This window comes from Leucopleurus acutus, assembly GCF_964270905.1.
Source record: "Leucopleurus acutus genome assembly, chromosome: 6".
NCBI classification, from domain to species: domain Eukaryota; kingdom Metazoa; phylum Chordata; class Mammalia; order Artiodactyla; family Delphinidae; genus Leucopleurus; species Leucopleurus acutus.
The window spans coordinates 49,182,965-49,201,890 of record NC_139149.1 but is presented as its reverse complement, the minus strand read 5'-3'; the positions used below and the strand labels follow the sequence as shown (position 1 = coordinate 49,201,890).

Sequence of the window (18,926 nt, the reverse complement as noted above, 5' to 3'; positions counted from 1 at the left end):
TCTCAGTCAATAGTCAGGACTTAAACATTCCATACCAAGGTTATTGCACTTTGCTCCACTTCCTATGATCACCTTCTAATCTATTATCACATAATTATTCCCAGAGCTTTGTCATTACCCCCAATGATCTTTTACAATAAAACTCATTACAATTTTTAAGACTCTCTGCCAACTGGTCCCAGGATTTCATCTATCTACCTTGGTGCCCTCAACTCTAATTATGACCTGCTCATGCAGAGATAATGAAGAGAGAGAAAAACAGATACACCATATATAAGAAACTCAAGTCACAGGTACAACAGAGATGGAGTGATAAATTAAGGTAGTTTTTTACTTCTTCTCCTGGACCATTAAACATATGTCTAGTATAAATACTTAACATGCCAGGTTGCAATGATTTGACTATGCATTGCCTCTAGCTCCCTCCTCATTTATTGATTCAACAAATTCTCTGTGTGCAGCCACTATGTACAAAGCACATCTCTAGTCTCTTCTTGTTAATCACTGAGCTCCTTTAGAGTGGAGACCATATTCATTTTCACACTATCAATGTTAACACAATTCAGAGAAAAGCAATAGATGTTGAAAGAATGAGCCTAATAAGAGAATTTAAGAACAGAATGGCAAATCTACTTATTATACCTTAAACATTTTGCTCTATTCTTCCTTTGAGTTTTGTAAGTTGCTATTTTCCTGAAATGGAAAATAAATTTGTTTACACAGGAACTGATTTGATGAGCACCACCTGGCCCTAATTACCTCATTCTATGGCTTGTCAAAAGACTTTAATTTCCCATAATAAAACTTTTTTTTAAATTGAATTAAAGATTGTTTAAATTCTATAGTGCTTTACAGTTTTCAAAAGTTTCACACACATGATTTCATACAATCCTATAATAACCCCTTTAACCCTTTTCTCCTATATTGCTACTCCCCCCTTCCCTTTCCCCACTGGTAACCACTAGTTTGTTCTCTGTATCCGTGGGTCTGCTTCTCATAAAACTTATTCTTAGAAAGAAATTACAAAATAATGTATCCACACAATGCCAGTTGAACTCTCCAAAATATACAAAGAGAACAAGCCTTTTCTTTTTTCAGTCTTTTCTTCTGTCCCCAAAGTATTATAAGTGTGGTAGGTATCCTCCCAGAGCTCTTATTCCCTACATATTTCACATGTACTTCCTGTGTATTTTTGAGGGTTAAGATGTTGTCTCTAGAAGGCTGCTCTTAGGGGCTTACCCAAAGCAACTAACTAGGATATTGGTATAGATTCCTATCTTTTAATCCAAATTATTATCAAGTTTCTTAAAAATAAGGTAAAGTGGACTTCAATGTGATACAACAAAATTCATCTCCAGCCAAGATTTTTTTCTCTTCTTGTCAAATACCTATTTACAGGGAATCATTATAATCAAAATAAGCACTTTTATGCTCTAAAATAAGAATCCATTTTACTGCATATGTTAATATTATTCAAATATTTATGTTTTAAATCCCTCTATTTTTATATTTTTAATTTCCTGTGATAACTTTTAAACTGCTTGAAGATAATATCTAAGAGACTTAAATAAAATTTATCCAAGTTCCCTCATATTCTAAATATTAATACTAGAAATTAATTTGGTCAAACCAGTGGCCTATAATGTGGTACACTGTCAAAAGTGTTTGACTAAATGTTAGATGTGTTGGGTTTTAGCTCAAGTTCTTCTACTTGGGTAAGCCATAATCCCTTCTGAGCCTTAGTACAAATTCTAAATAGAGGTGATATTCATTCAACATTCATTTATTTTTTTCAACAAATTTTCATTGAACATCTATCTATTTTGTGCCAGAAACTGATCTGAACACTGGGAAAGCAGTGATCAAAACAGACTAAATCCCTTTTCCTCATGAACTCACTCTAGGAGGGGAACACACAATAAATTAGACTAATAGAGGTATCACTCTACATAAGCACAATATCATGTGCTGATGAGGATGCAGAGCGATAGGAACACTCATTCATTGATGGTGGGAGTGCAAAATGGTACGACCATGTTGGAATTTTCTTATAAAGTTAAAATATAGACTTTTCATATAACCCAGCAATCCTGTTTCTAGGTATTTACCCAAGAGAAAATGAAAACGTAGGCCAAGTAAAGACCTGCATGTGAAGCAATATAGCTCCAAAGTAGCAACAACCCAAACATCTATCAACTTGTGGTTGGATAGACAATTTGTGGTACATCCATACAGTGGAACACTGACCAACAATAAAAAGGAATAAATTGATGCATGCAACAAAATGAGTAAATCTCAAAAGCATATGATAAGTGAAAGAAGCCAGACACCAAAGGCTATACACTCTATGATTCCATTTATGTGACATTCTAAAAAAGGCAAAACTTTAGAGACAGAAATCACATCAGTGATTGTCAGGGGTTGGGGGTTGGGGTGAGAGAGAGACTGTGAAGGGCCATGAGGAAATACTTTGGGAAATATTGTATATTCCAATTATAGTGTTATTCATTTGTTGAAACTCATTTGAGGGTACACTTAAAAGAGGCATATTTTATTGTATGTAAATAATACTTCAATAAACCTTACTTTTAAAAAGATAAATAAATTATATAATATTTTAGATTAAAAAAAGGAAGAGAGAGAAGAGAGTTGAAATTTTAGATGGACAGTCCTCAAGCAGGTGATTTTGAAGATAGTGAAGGAACAAGCCACATAGATATCTGGAGAAGGGCATTCTAGGCAAAAAGATCAGCAAGTATGAAGGCTGAAGGGCAAGGAGATTAGCGTGGGTGCAGCAGAGGAGGAAGTAGAAGACAAGGTAAGACAGGCAGTGAGGAACAGCTCATACAACATCTTTGAAGGTAATGGGAAGTCATCAGTGGGCTTTGAGAAGCAGAGTGACATGATCTGATGGGTTTTAAGAGAATAATTCTGGTTGCTTCATAGAAAACAGTCTGTGGAAGGGAAGGGTAGTAGAATCAGGGACACCATTTGGAAGGCAATTGTCATAATTTAGACAAGAGATTACAGAGGTAGAGAGGGTGCTAAAAAGTTTTCAAATTCTATATAGAGAGCCATTCGATTTGCTCACAAATCTGGCGTGTGGGAAATTTTGAAAGAACACAATTCAGCCCACAACACCCAGGGATATGATTTCAGAATGAGTAGGACCATCTCTCTTATTCCCTAAAAACCTGCTTTTATAATTGAAAAAAATTCTGCCTTCCTTCTTTTAGATATCAAAATGAAAATTCTGGAAGAAATAAAATTAGCTTCCTACTAATCATCTTTAGAGCAAGTTTTGATATATCGAAAAGACCCCAGGTACCCACGTAAAGAAGAGATGAGCTACACAGAGGAATGAGTGGAAGCTGGACACAGACTTCACTGAGACCAGCAATGAGCATTCACTTATGAGAACATATTTTCTTACCCTTCACATAATATTTGCACAGTACTTATTTATAAAAACAGGGGTTTTTTGGGTGGTATATAAAAACTATTTTGCCTGCAACTGAGAGCTCTAACTAAGGAATGGTTTTATGAAGTAAACTTCTTTCCCCAGAGTTGTATATATTCTTTTCTCAATCTTTTCCTATTTGTTAAATAATAAATGTAAAGTGCATAAGCTGAACACCTTATATTATCAAGAGCTGCATTTATAAATAGAAAAATATGCTAAGCTAACCGAATTTTACTAGTTCTACAAATATCTAGGAGGAATAGTGTTCAGAACAATTAGGATATTAATTTCCATAGTTAAAGGGAAGTGCTTCTTTCTCCAAAACAAATTAACAGCAATGTCTCTAAGCATTTATTTAGCATGACTAATACTATAAAGTATGTAGTGGTGACACTTAAAATACCTAGCAAAGTAGAAATGAATGAATGAATAATGAATGTAGCAATAGTTTACATGAACGAGAATAATTTGCTTAAAATTTCCCAACAGAAGTGGCAGATACTCTGAGTCAAATTATCATATACAAAGTGCCAACACTGACATTACACTAATCTGATAAAGAATTCATGGCAATGTGCCCAAAAGGTGAGATAAAGTTGAGTGGCAGAACAAAATCACACCCTCTAATAAAGAAAACATAACATTAAGAAAAGTGGGTTCTACTCTTCATTATGCTTTATTTGATTATTGGTAAGTTATAAATCATTAACTTGTTCTATAAAATAGAACTTATCTGCTCCATAGGATTTCATTAAATATAAAGTGACCATAAAAGGACTTTGAAAAGAAAAATTTTTATATGAAAAGAAAAATTGTTATATTCCTTGGAATTAGAACTTTAATTTTAAAAATTAAAACTTTAGTGAACTTTTTTTTTTTTTTTTTTTTTTTTTTTTTGCGGTACGCGGGCCTCTCACCACTGTGGCCTCTCCCGTTGCAGAGCACAGACTCCGGACACATCGGCTCAGCGGCCACGGCTCACGGTCCCAGCTGCTCCGCGCCATGTGGGATCCTCCCGGACATGGGGCACGAACCCGTGTTCCCTGCATTGGCAGGCGGACTCTCAACCACTGCACCACCAGGGAAGCCCCTTAGTGAATTTATTTTAACTGATGTTTAGAGACTGAAATTGCTAGATAGTTGCTAGAGCAATCATTCACCACTTTCTATAGTTATTTATTATACCTACATGCATTTATTATTCACCATCTTTTTCATTTATAATGGGTTTTAAGGACATAAAAATCCAGTGGAGTTTTTGGAAGAATACTTTATGATGAATACTTGATTATAAAACCCTCCTGCCTATTTAAGCTTTGTCTGCTTTTCTCTGATTGTATATGTATCAGTGGTTGAGAAACAGTACTTTAAAGAAATTTTAAAATTAGAGCAGTAACTTCAGTTACTGAGAATTACATCAGGGTCATAAAGCCTGAGTCTAATTTCTTGTTTCACCACTAGCTATATAACTTTGGACAAATATTTCAAAGCATTAATAAATTCCTTACATCCAAGTCTGTGCCATTCCCTCCATCTAAACCACTCTCCATCTCTACTCCTCAGCACCTAATTCCTACTGATTTTTTGGTCTTCTATGTCACTTCCTCCAGGAAGTCTTCTCTGAACCTGAAATCTGGGTTAGGTGCTCTTCTGATGTAGTACCATAGTATTCTGGACCAATCCTTTAACACAGCACTTATTCCATTGTATTGTCTGTTTGTCTACATTTCCTACTAAACTGGAAGCTCACTGAGAACAGAATATTGTTCATGATTTCCCTAGCGCCAAGCACAGTGCCTGGCGTGTAGTAGGTTTGAAAATTCAAGCAGAGGTAATTGCATATCCTCGCAAAGATACCCAAATTAGGTGACACTGCTCTCTTTTCAACTAAAGATAAATGAAAAGGCATGTATCAATGTTACATCTCATTCTGATCAAATTGTTCTTCCCATCTGCCTGCTTTCTGAGTGTCCCTGACACCTCCTTCATCTGCACTTGAATCCTGTTCACAACACCCTCACCATTTACTTTTACTGGGGAAGTTATTTTATATCCCACTCTGATTTTTTTTGGTTCTAAAACAGAGATGCACTGTTAAACATATCTCTAATTACCGAGAAAAATTCAAAGTACTAAAAGTCATCTTATTTTCAACTCTATATCATTACATCATTCTTAACAAGACTATAATATTGCACTGTTTTGGCCTAATTTCAACAACTTCAACTTCTAATATTAAATAAAGATGATAAATCTTCAAAGGAAGATTTTGAGGGCCTATCTGAGCAGTTTATAAGAAGAGCATTGGTAGTTAATGCAGAGGTTATAATGCCAGGTTGATGCCTGGTAAAGAACATACTGTTTCAAATATTCACTGTTTAAAATGTATATATAATTACAACAAAAAAATCCTAAAATTAAATCAAAGAAGAGTAACATAATGTTCACATATACTCTGCAAATACAGCCTTAGAGAAATCCCAAACTGCTGACATACAAAACTAGAACGTGTAATAGGTACAATCCCATCTTTAATCCTAAACTGTAATATCACCCTCAACAGGCAATATGTGAGTACTTTTATCATAAATGTCATAGGTTCCAAAAGCAAAAATACATTTCAATTCAGTGATATTTTGTTTAAGACTTTATCATATTTTCAAACATCAAACTATGCAATTTAGCCCCAATGAGTCTCTTTTATCTCACTGCTTTAAATCTGAAATCTTATCTTTCACTACTGTGTTCTTTGGATTATATTACATGGAAAAGGTCCTAAAGGAAGACCAAAATCAAAAATATTTTGAAAAAAAATTCTCTGTATAGTAAAATTGATCTTGTTTCATTATCTACTTAATAGGGAATGCTCGACAAAAAACTTCAAAAAATTATTCTTGGCAAAGATGTTATAATGAAAACTCAAGTATTCAGATGAGCAGCTGATTAGATGACTCTTAAAATCCTGTTCAACTCTGAGAGACCGAGATTTAGGTCACGAATCAATTTAAGGAACTCTATCTGCTGAGTAAGTTCCTCGTATTTCTTATAACAATAGCAATATTGGTAGAAAGAAAAGCCCCACAGCCAACAGGGGAAATGGTACTTACGAATATTGTGTCAGCAGTTCCAAATCATTATGCATGTTGATTGGATATGCTTCACTGAGTTCAAACAACTTCTCCAGGGCCTCATAAATGAAAATGATGCAAATAAGAGAAGCAAAAGCTTCTTCAGTAAACCGGGTGATATAGCAGACAAGGGAGCTTGCATCAGTGGCCACAAGTATGATACACAGGGTTGCAGTCCAAAGTCCAATACTAGCTCTTAAAGATAGGTATGACAGCCCATATTCTCTAGGAGGGGGAAAAGAACAGTGGACAGAAGGTCATTTAACAGCTTGCCACCATTTTAAGTAGATGGAAGTAAGTCTAATTCAGGAAGTGAAAGTAAATAAGCTTCACATCCCACGAGTATCTAAACTCAAGACTTTGTCTAAAGGGAACACCTAAGGGTACAAAACTCAAAGAGGTTTCTCAGTGCTTAGAGCTGAATATAATTTTTTATAAATAATACATAACAATATACATCAATATTTTACTGTTCCTTTATTTCCATGGAGAGACAAAAATGGCAAACTGAATCAAATCAGCAGCTTCTACCTCTCCCAGCAGATCTCCAAATGTGACGTTGGAAGAAGATTAAATACAGTAGAGAAATAGAAAGGGGCTGAGGGCCAAAAGTATATAACACTTACTTGCAAAATTTAAACAAAATCTTTTCAAACACCAAAACTGGTCCTGTACTGCCTAATATGGTAAGAGGCTGTCCACCAAAGAGAGAATAGGCTATCCCAGTCATGGACGCTCCAAAGAGAGATTCGATTGCACTCTGTGTAGAGATATAAATGATTCCATTATCTAAGCTGTGCAGGCTGCGATTATAACTGGGGAGAAAATATGTAAAATACATGGGTCTTTTTTCCCTTTGCTATGAAGGGCCTAGCAACCTTGGGCAGGAGGTGGGGTAGGAGGATAAAAAAAAGGCGGCAGGCAGTCAGCAGACTGTGAATGGTAGTGGACAGGGATATGTCCTCTCCCCGTTCCTTATCTCACTTTTCTTTTGCTTACTAAAAGTTTACATGTATTCATAATAAATGTCTGGCAGAAGCATGGACTATATAAATAGGAAAATGGACCTCTTATGAGGCAAGAACCAGAGGCTAAAGCTAGCCTAGGACTGGGGGGCCAGGGATGAGATCAGAACCTTGTGTAAGATAAGAATTAGTTGTTCTGAGATATTCCACTCCCTGATTACCAGTTCCATTAGTCATCTAGGAGATTCGTATGAACTTTGTCTGCCAGACCATACATCAAATCTCTCCTCATAAAGGAAACCAAAATTAAATGCAGACTCATCTAACTATGAATCTTAAAAGCTGATTAAGTTTCAAAGTTCAGAGAAAAGCATAATACGTACTATTCGCCCTTCAGTTGCTTCTCCTAGCAGTCCTCCAAATGTGATGACGGGAGACATACACGCGCAGTAGAGAAACAGAAAAGATGCTAAGCACTGCAAGCTGAAAGCATCTCTGAAGTCACTCCAGAAGTATGGAGCTTTTCTTTTGATATCTAAAATAAGTCCCCCAAAAATCCTAAGACAGGGGGGAAAACACAATAGTGACATACAAATATAAAAATCACATAAATCAAAATGCTCATTTGCTTTGTTGCCAGGTCACAGTACAGGTTTTCCATCAGCAGAGATGAGACCCATATTAACATGCTAGGTTTTACTATGATGATCTACAGGAATGGCTTTGTACCACTATGTCACTTCAATCCCTAAGCAAATATTGTGTCAACAGCCAAAAAAAATCCTAGGTTCTCTCAAACAAGGTTCACAGCTGTTCATCAATCAAAATTCAAATAATGAGAGTTAAGGATTACTCTAATCTCTGTGCCATTTTACAACAACCTATTCCTAAAATCAGGCCTACCATCCTCAATCATTGGCAATATTTTCTAATTGTTTACATTCCATTTAGTGTAGCAGAGAGTGAAGGAGGGAAGGTAAACTGATTTTTGTACAGTCCAATAGTGAACATCAACTTAGAGAGAAAAAGTGGCATATAACCATGGCTCCAGTTACCCACTGTCTTTGTGAAAAAAAACCCTTGCCAAATAATACTCCAGACAGGCACTTAAATGACCTTATGGATGACAATACTTAGTAGAGAGACGTAAGTTCCAGAGTTGTTTTCATTTTTAGGAAACTAAGACAGGGACCTTACAATAAGCAACCTAGATAAATGTACTTTTGATCCACTATTGTCTAAACATATTCAAACATCTATCATTCACAAGACAATAATGACCTTATTTGGGAAAAATGCGTATGTTCTAAATATATCCAAAAACCACATTAAAGCATTTGAAGGATGATTTTTTTGGGGGGGGGTGGGGAAGAGAGAAGCATTAAATTGTGAAATATTGCCTAAAATCTGAGGACTGGAACTTTTTAATCTGTTAGGAATGAGAGCATTAAACAGCTATTCTCATTCTTTGAACATTTAATAACAATATGCAGATTTAACATTTGACTACCAAAAGCTCTTTGTGTTCTATGGGATAAAGATGTCATATTAAAATGAATAAGGCTGTGATTAAGTTCCTACATGGAGGTTAAAAAAAACCTATTATGTTCAACATACTGCCAGTATGCTAAATATACTTGGTTTATGGAAAAATATTAAAGTCTTGTTGTTTATTTTCTAAATAGGAATATAATCTGGCAATCTAAGAATCACCTCGAAAATGATTGTTCTCTTGAGAAATAAATTCTGATTTGCCTTGAAAGATGTACCTCTTCAGAATAAATTCTATTATTTTTAATTGCCCTAATATAGGCACAATAGTAACATATTAGTAACTATCTTACTGTTATGTGAGTGATAGAATCATTATGTTTTTCTAGTGATTGTTTCCATCAGAGGGATGTGGAGTAGGAGAGGTTGAGAAGAATGAAATTTCAATTGAAAAAAAAGGACATTTAAAATTCAGAGAAGCTTGCAAAGAACCTGTGAAATTCACACACGCAAAGATCATCTTAGGTTAGGTTCCTTTACCTGTGTTTAGTAAAACACATACATAATTTTTATTTGGGGGATCATTTCTGAATGATTTGTTAACTTGCCAAAGTCACAATTCAGAACAGATTTAATCTACGAGTCTATTTATTCATTCAGTTATGATTTATACCCCACCTAATCCCCAAAAGAATTTGAGGTGGTTATGAACTATTACTTAGTAGTTAATATTTATAGGTTTGATAGTACTTTCTATTAGACCACTCTTTTCTAATTAATTACTTATTAGGGTATACATTAGTCTAAATAGCTGTTATATTACTGTGTCATAAACGTGCTTTTAGCAGCATAAATCTAAATCCGGAAGTGGGAGGTCATTGCAGAGAACAGTGCAAGAGCAGCCCAGATGTGCACCAGCAACTCCAGGAGAGCAGATGAGTAATGGATACTTCAAGTCATGTCAGCAACAGAATCTGTGGAAGAACTCTGGAGAAGCGAAGATACCGGATATTGGTGACCTGGGAGGATTTAGGAAGCAGTAAGGAAAAGTGAACTTTGAAAAAAATCTAAGCTATGTGGCATGTTACACCTGAGAGAGAGAGAAAAAAAAAAACAACAGAAATAAAAAGACAGCATTTGAAAATATGAAAGTAAACAGAAGGAGTAACAATGTTTCTAGTACAGGGAAAAGGAAAAAATTGTTTGAACCATCTCAAATTAGGTACGGGAGCCTGAGGAAGACATCTCCTCAGAGACAAAACATAGATAAAGGGAAAGAACGCAGGAGAATTAAAATGCACAGAGTTGTCAGGAACTGGAAAGTCATCTTAGAGGACACAGTGAAAGCAGTACAGGAAATGGCCCTGAGGGGAGAGGAGCACCAATCCTGCAAAGCCTCTGCAGTTGCCTTCAATTATAATGGAGGCTGTGTGCACACATTCCCTGAAGAGAGACCCACCCAAAGGTTCTGATTTTCTGCTCACACATTTCTTGGAGAGAGACAAGCTGTCAAAACATCATAAAGAATCATTTTAAGAAATAAATTGAAGCTTTCATCTCTTCAAAGATGTGTGATTAGAAAAATAAATCATATAACTCTTTCAAATTACTACCGTAAAAATAAAAAATACTATTATATACATCCTACTTGCATGTAATGAGACAGGGTCTATAAGACTGAGTTCTTGGTATTTATTTTCATTTCCATCCTGAGCTTGAAGTTTTCAACAGGCTCTTTTGGAAAGGGCAACTGACAGTTTTCTTATTCATTCTAAGAATCTGTGAATGTGTTTTAATGCATAGCAATATGAAAGACTAGGTATATTAAAATGGAATGGTGTATTCACTGTTCTGGTTTAATAATAATGACAATCATTAGTAACTACAGAGAAATCAAATTAATTGGCATATTCATCCCCCAAAGAGTAGGTATCCAAAGTATAAAAACAAATTAGTTCTCAAAACAGCAATTCCCGACACACAAAAAAGGTATATATCATTCGGTCTTTGAAGTCCCATACAAGGGCTTTTAACTAACCTTCCAGTTCGCTGGAGTTCAGGTCCACTATGTCCTCCGTGGGGCTCGGCTTCCCCATGAGCTGCTGTTCCATTTGGTACAGCAGGAATCTTCCTCTTCTCCTGCGGGAAGTTTTTTTGTTTTGTTTTTGTTTTTGAATTTCAGGTGCTAGTTGTAAATAACAAAAACAATTTTTTTTCCCTTGAGGCAATAATATGCAGAGTGGCTAAGAACCCAGGCTCTGTTACTTGTTTGTTATATGACCTCTAGAAAGTTATCTAGCCACCTAAAGCCTAAGTTCCCTCCTCCTTTTACTGGTGATAATAACAGTACCTATCAGTGTGGTTGAGAGAATGAAATAAGGTGATGAACATTAATTCATCCTTTCAACTAATTATTGAGTGCCTAGTGTGTGCCATTCATTTTTATGGGATGCTATAGATGTAAAGGTGAGCAAGAAAAAGCATTATGTTAGTGGAGACAAACAATAAACTTACAATGTCAGGTAGAGATAGAGATACAAAGAAAATAAAGTAAGAAATGGGGACAGAGCGAGACCAGGTTTAAGATAGGTCGAGGTGAAGAGGTGTTAGTGGTGTTATATCCCTGGCCTAGTTCAACTGTTCAATAAGCATTAACTGTTATCATTAGCTATTTTAAAAATATATTTCCCTCTCTGATCCTGGCTCAGATCCTCCTACCCAAGCTTCTTTCCAACACAAAGTCATCCAAAAGACTATTGCAAAAGGAAGCTTCTAATTGAGCCAATGGCAAATTAACTGAGGTTATGTAAGTGCTGTTTCCCCATAGGTCTATTCCGCCCACTTTTGTCAGTGACAGAGAGTTTAAAAAATCAGAAAATCCTACCTACTGGTGATCTTGGAGCACACCAATGTGTTCAAAAGTGCTTAAAAGGACAATAATTTTTTTTTTTTTTTTTTTTGCGGTACGCGGGCCTCTCACTGTTGTGGCCTCTCCCATTGCGGAGCAACAGGCTCCGGACGCGCAGGCTCAGCGGCCATGGCTCACGGGCCCAGCTGCTCCGCGGCATGTGGGATCTTCCCGGATCGGGGCACGAACCCGTGTCCCCTGCATCGGCAGGCGGACTCTCAACCACTGCACCACCAGGGAAGCCCAAAAGTGCTTTAAAGGACAATAAAAAATTTTTTAATGGTGAAATTAAACTTTTTACTTGACTGCCATTCCAAAATAGTGTAAACATGTAAACATGTTCTTTGTGTTTAGTGTAAACATGAACAAGTGTGAATTATCAAATGATCTTATTACAATGGGACATTTAGACAAAATGGTACAGATTTAAAACATGACAAAAAATACATTTTGAAATGCACAAAATATAGGAAAGTTCATTGCTTAATATTTTGCAATTTCCTGGGTATATAAATAGATACAATGAATTGAAGTTCAAAGATAAAAGAGAGTATGTCTGTCAGCTGGTGAAGGAACGGCCTTTACAGGTAAATTAACTATCATACAACAGTAAAGGGCTGTGATAGTGGCCCTCAGTACTCTCAATACCCAATAATCACCTAGGGAAAGATTTCTTAGCAAGCCTCAGAAGGCAAGTGATATTTGTTCTTCTGGGGAATTATCTCTGACTGCATAAATTAATTCATTGTTTTACAGTGGGAAGAGCTATACACTGATAAGGCAAGTGATAAGCCATGAAAGATATTTGTCATTCTAAAGTAACAATTTTCTCAAGGAGTGGTCATCTTCTAGTAAGGCAAAAAGGTTTTTGAAAAAAGAATTGTGTATGTATAGTACCAATGAATATTCCGAGGAAAATATAGGAAATTTTTGTTTGTTTGTTTTTCAGACTTTTTTTTTTTTTTTTTTGGCCAAGCCACGCAGCCTGAAGGATCTTAGTTCACCGACCAGGGATCGAACCCGGGCTATGGCAGTGAATGCGCCGAGTCCTAACCACTGTACTGCTAGGGAATTCCCCAGACATTTTAAGTAAAATCAATAGGTGAGTAGATATCTGACTAGGCAAATTAAACCATTTATTAATTCAGTCAACAAACACTTATTGGGAGGCAATTTGTGTCAGGTTCTAGGCTGCACCACTGTATACCTGGGGACAAATCAGGCCTGTGGAGCTTATGTTCTAATGGGGAAGGCAAACAGTAAACAAGTAAACATGTAAGTAAATTAATTCTATAGTGTGTTAAAAAGATTAAAAACCAGGGAGAGTTTGGGATTAAAATATACACACTACTATATATAAAATGGATAAACAACAAGGACCCACTGTATAGCACAGGGAACTATATTCAATATCTTGTAATAACCTATAATGGAAAAGAATCTAAAAAAGAATATATATATATATATATATATGTGTGTGTGTGTGTGTATATATATATATAAATAACTGAATCACTTTGTTATACATCTGAAACTAACACAAGTTTGAAATCAACTATACTTCAATAAAAATTAAAAATAGGGCTTCCCTGGTGGTGCAGTGGTTAAGAATCTGCCTGCCAATGCAGGGGACACAGTTTCGAGCTCTGGTCCTGGAAGATCCCATATGCCGCGGAGCAACTAAGCCCATGCTCCACAACTACTGAAGCCCGCGTGCCTAGAGCCCGTGCTCCGCAACAAGAGAAGCCACCGCAATGTGAAGCCTGTGCACTGCAACGAAGAGTAGCCCCCACTCGCCGCAACGAGAGAAAGCCTGAGTGCAGCAACAAAGACCCAACGCAGCCAAAAATAAATAAAACATAAATAAATTTTTTAAAAAGATGTCTTAAAAATTTTTTTAATAAATAAGTAAATAAATAAATAAAATTTGTTTCCAAGTTTCTTCTGATATCGCCAATGTGAATTATTAGAAAGAAACGTTGAACAGATCTGCTTCTTCCTTTTGGGGATTGAGAGAGGTTTGGTGGATTTAATAAGATCCTTGAGATGTCCATATTCATGTAGCATTATGTACATGCCAGATTCTAGAGAGAGATATGATATCAAATGGTTTTTTCAAATGCAGAATATATAATAAAGAAAAAATAAAGAAATAAAAACTGGAAAAGTAAAAATTTAGAGCAGACTAAGGGGGGGGTGTGAGGTATAGGGAGGAGGAACTGGGAATTACAAATGGAGTGTCATTTGAGAAAAACTTGAGGGAGTCAAGAGAGTTAGCCATAGAATAACTGGGGAACAGCCAGGCAAAGAACAGCCAGTGGGATAGACTTAAGGCAGGAGTGTGGCTGCAGGGTTTGAAGAACAAGGAGGCGGGGGGCCAAGGAGAGGAGTGAGCAACAAAGAGACAGAAGACGACTGAGAGGTGAAGGGAAGCCAGACTCTATAGGTTTAGTAGAACATGGTAAGTATTTGGCTTTTATTCTCAATGAAATGAGGCGCTTTTGCAGGATTTTAAGGAAAGGAGTAGCATGACCTAACACTGGCTGCCGTGTTGAGAACAGATTCTAGGGGCCAAGGGTAGAAACAAGGAGACTGGTTAGGAGGCTATTTCAGTAATCCAGGAGAAAGATGGTGGTAGCTTGAACTAGGGGGGTGGCAGTGGCAACAGCGAGAAATCGTATAACTCTGGATAAATATTGAAGCCAATGCCAAGAGTATTTCCTGGCAGAATTGAAGTCAGGTATAAGAGAGAAGAATTAAAGTTTCTGGTTTGGTCAATTGTAAGTATGGAGTTAACACTTACTGAGATGGGAAGGTACAGATGGAACAGATTTTGAGAAAAGATCAGAGTTTCTTATATTCTTCAGGAAACATTATATTGCCTTTTATAATATAAATGCAAAGATGTATATAGGTACAGAAATAATGCAATCTATAATTCAGTTCCAACTTTGGCATGTTGAATTTTAGATATCTAAAAGACACCCAAGTAGAGACACAAGATAGGCATTTGGATAAGTAACTTGCAAGTGCAAGGTGAAAAATAAATTTGGGAGAGGATTTAAAGCTATAAGATTGGATGATATTACCAAGAGAATGAGTGTAGAGGAGAGAAGACCACTAAGGACTGAGCCCTGCATCACTTCAATATAAAGAAATCAGAGAGAAGAGGGGCAACCAGCAAATGAAACTGAGGAGTCACCAGTGAGGTATAAAGAAAACCAAGAGTGTGGGGTTTCAGGAGCCAAAGAAAAGAAAATATATCAAGGAAAAGGGAGTCATCAATTCTGTCAAAGGCTGCTGATTGATAGGCTAAATAAAATATAGACTGAAAATTGACCTTGGAATTTAGCATTGTGAAGGTCTTTGGCGACCTTCATGTAAGTCAATTTTAGTAAAGTGATGGGGGCAAATGCCCTATGGAGGTAGGTTCAAGAGAGAATTGAAGGATAAAAAAGAATGAAATCTTGCCATTTGCAACAACATGCATGGAACCTAGAGGATATTATGGTAAGTGAAATAAGTCACACAAAGACAAGTACTCATACAATCTCATTGATATGTGGAATCTAGAAAACAAAGCAAACAAACAAACAAAACAAAAACAGGCATAGACGCAGAGAACAAATGGGTGGTTGCCAGAGGGGAGGAGGTGTGGGGATGGGTGAAATAGGTGAAGGGAATTAAGAGGTACAAACTTCTAGTTAGAAAGTAAATAGGTCATGGGGATGTATTACACAGCATAAGAATGTTGTCAATAACACTGTAATAATTTTATATGGGGACAGATAGTTATTAGACTTACTGTGGTGATCACTTCGTAATATATTTAAACATCGAATCACTATGTTGTATGCCTGAAACTAACATAATATTGTACTTCAACTATATTTCAATTAAAAAATGAGAGAATTGGAGGAGAGGAATTGGAGGCAGATAGTACAGAGAACTCTTCTGTTGCATTGGGTTATAGAAGGGAACAAAGAAATGGATGAGTAGCTGGCAGTGATAGTGGCATTGAGAATTCTTTTTTTAAGATTTACAAATTAACAATGTTGTTTGCTAATAAAAATGATATAATACAGAACAAAAGACCTGATGATATAGGGGAGAAAGAGGAGGATTGGGGAGTAATGTTTTTGAGTAGGTGTGAAGAGATGGGATCTACTGCACAGATAGAAGGCTGACTTTGGATAATTCATCAATAGTAATATATGGGAAGGCAGAGAATGTAGGTGCTGGCAGTAGACAAATATGGTTTTGGGAATCTACAGAAGTTCTCTTTTGATTATTTTAACTTTCTTAGGGAAGTAGGAAGCAAGTCAACATCTGAAAGTCAGAAAGCATGTGCTGAAGGTTTGAGGAGAGAAAACAGGTGTGAGATAATAATGTAGAGAATGGATTGAAGTTGGGAAGTAGAGTATAATGAACTTGTGATATAAAGGGCCTACCTGAGGTATGTGGTCATGAATTATATGAGATTAGTCAATGTAGTTGTATGTTTTCCTTCAGCCACTCTCAGCTGCATCAATGGAGGTATAGACCAAAGAAATGAACTCACACAGTGTTGTGGTTTTGACAAGCAAGTAAATGGCATGAGAGAAAAGCAAGGAAGTTGAGGGTATACACAAGGGAGTGATTATAATGACTGACACAATGTTCTAACAGTATTTTCAAGGGTATCCCTTGAGGTGACTGTTTATTCTTCTCTTAACTGCAAGTAAAAAGTATTTAAAAATACTGTGATTTGCACATTCTGGAAGAATAAAAACCATGGAGGTTATCCCATGGAGGAAAATATTATTTGAATGAATGGAAGTCAGAGTGCTTAATTTATTTCAATTCATTTTAATCAAAGAAAACATAGTTTCAAAGTATCTATTATTCAATTCCAACATACATTTAAAAAATACTAATGTAAAGAAACACAGAGTGTATCTAATTCAAACTCATCAGATAAAATTGTGTTGTCTAGCATTATAGTAACTAACTACACATGGCTATTTAAATTTAAGTTCATTAAAATTAAAAATTCAGTTCCTCGGTTGCAGTAGCCAAATTTCTAGTGCTCAGGAGTGGCTTGGCTTATTAGATAGCATAGATATAGAACATTTCTATCATTGCAGAAAGTTCTGTTGGACACACTGATATAGAACACCAGTACAGAAAGGTTATGGCATCTGTTTAAGATCATACAAATAGATAATAGCAGAATCCAGGTGCCTTGATTCTTAATTCAATGTTCTTTCTACTACTGCCTCTCAATACCCAGAATCCAACAATTAATCCTGGTTTTAAAGTCTCATAAAATTAATTTTGAAAATACAAAGCTCCCATGCCTCCACTTGCCTCAGAAACATCATTTCTCAAAGGGAAGGTGCTTCAAAAATGCTTGACTTTAGGGCTTCCGTAGTGGTGCAGTGGTAAAGAATCTGCCTGCCAATGCAGGGGACAGGGGTTCAAGCCCTGGTCCAGGAAGATCCCACATGCCGCGGAGCGACTAAGCCCATGCGCCACAACTACTGAGCCTGTGAGCCACAACTACTGAGCCCATGTGCCACAACTACTGAAGTCCGCGTGTCTAGAGCCCATGCTCTGCAACAAGAGAAGCCACCGCAATGAGAAGCCAGCGCACCGCAACGAAGAGTAGCCCCTGCTTGCCGCAACTAGAGAAAGCCCGCACGCAGCAATGAAGACCCAACGCAGCCAAAAATAAAATAAATAAATTTTTAAAAAAATGCTTGACTTTAGTTTTAATGTTTGAAAAGCAAATTGGTGTTAACAAGTGAATTTTAAGGTCTCATATTCAACATATTAGTATTTTCACTAAATTTTTCCAAATAACATCAATTAAAGAGATTCTTTCTTATTACTTCAAGAAGCATTGTACTGCCTTTGCTAATACTGTAAGTGCAAAGGTGTATGCAAGTACAAAAATAAGACCATTTAAACCGTTAAAATTACTCTTTAAGCAACTTACTTTATTTTAGTAGTAGATCACCTGAAATGGTTAAGTAGTACACCTGCTCATTTACCCACCTCTGGCTAACCAGAAAAGCTTCTATGTCTAGAGCTGGGTCAATTAGGCCATCTGTTGCTTCAACTAAGGCAGCACAGTCAACTACTAAGGCAGCTGAACTCCACAGGGACAAGAGCCAAAGGCAAGGCTTGGGTAGATGACAGCAGAGAGAGTTGGAGGAGGCAGATTCAACAGGAATAGAGATGGCAATATGAGTGGGCTTAAGACATTTGGCCACCACTCTCAACAAAGACATGCCTGCAATAAGAATCTCACCCCAAACAACAGCAACGGTCTTTATTTCTATCTTTCTGCATTGTATAACAAGTAAAATGCACATTCGATTTTTATAGGGAGAATTTTTACAATTTTCACACCATATGCCCACACAAAAGTAATAGAAACAATAGAATTATTTAAAAAAATTCTTCAAATCATAAATGTGATTAGCAGAAACAGGGAGTTTTCCATGCAATAAGACTAATCCATGCCTTTGAATTTTCCTAACACTTGCCAATTTCAAAGTGATGTATCAGAATATGGAAAGACGGTAATGAGCTTTTTCTCAAGCATATTTTCTATTTTTATTAAAATTTCAATTTTCCTCCAGTATAGTATGTTTTAAGGTGGGTCTAAAATCTTTCTAGGCATATGAGACTGTCATTTAGTAGAATATCATCAATACACCAAATCTGTGTTGAATAGGAAGAAGGAAGATCTTACAACTTCATATCCCTGCCTTTTTAGAGATTTATTAGGTTCGGGTACCAATTCAAATGTGGTGGGAAATTTAACTCATTTCTGACACTATTTACCCAGAGATAGCATCAGATTCCACAGGGCGAGGGCTCAGTCCTGCAAGACTGCCCACCTATCAGACCCCACTTCAGGTTGTTGCTGGTGCTTCTGATCAACTGGCTATAAATCTGAGGGTTCCCATGAACCCCTTCTC

At 36.5% G+C, this 18,926-nt stretch overlaps 1 protein-coding gene across 9 annotated transcripts in view; it reads right to left on the bottom strand.

The window, feature by feature from the left end:
• Positions 1-18,926, bottom strand: part of SLC4A10 (solute carrier family 4 member 10) — a gene marked incomplete at both ends in the record, with an annotated part of 310,841 nt that overhangs the window by 81,161 nt on the left and 210,754 nt on the right. For all 9 annotated transcript variants that reach the window (XM_082841780.1, XM_082841783.1, XM_082841781.1 and 6 more), the window contains 4 exons: positions 6,571-6,816; positions 7,218-7,351; positions 7,940-8,114; positions 11,086-11,186. In XM_082841780.1, coding sequence (XP_082697906.1) covers positions 6,571-6,816; positions 7,218-7,351; positions 7,940-8,114; positions 11,086-11,186 — 656 coding nt within the window. The remainder of the gene's footprint in view (positions 1-6,570; positions 6,817-7,217; positions 7,352-7,939; positions 8,115-11,085; positions 11,187-18,926) is intronic.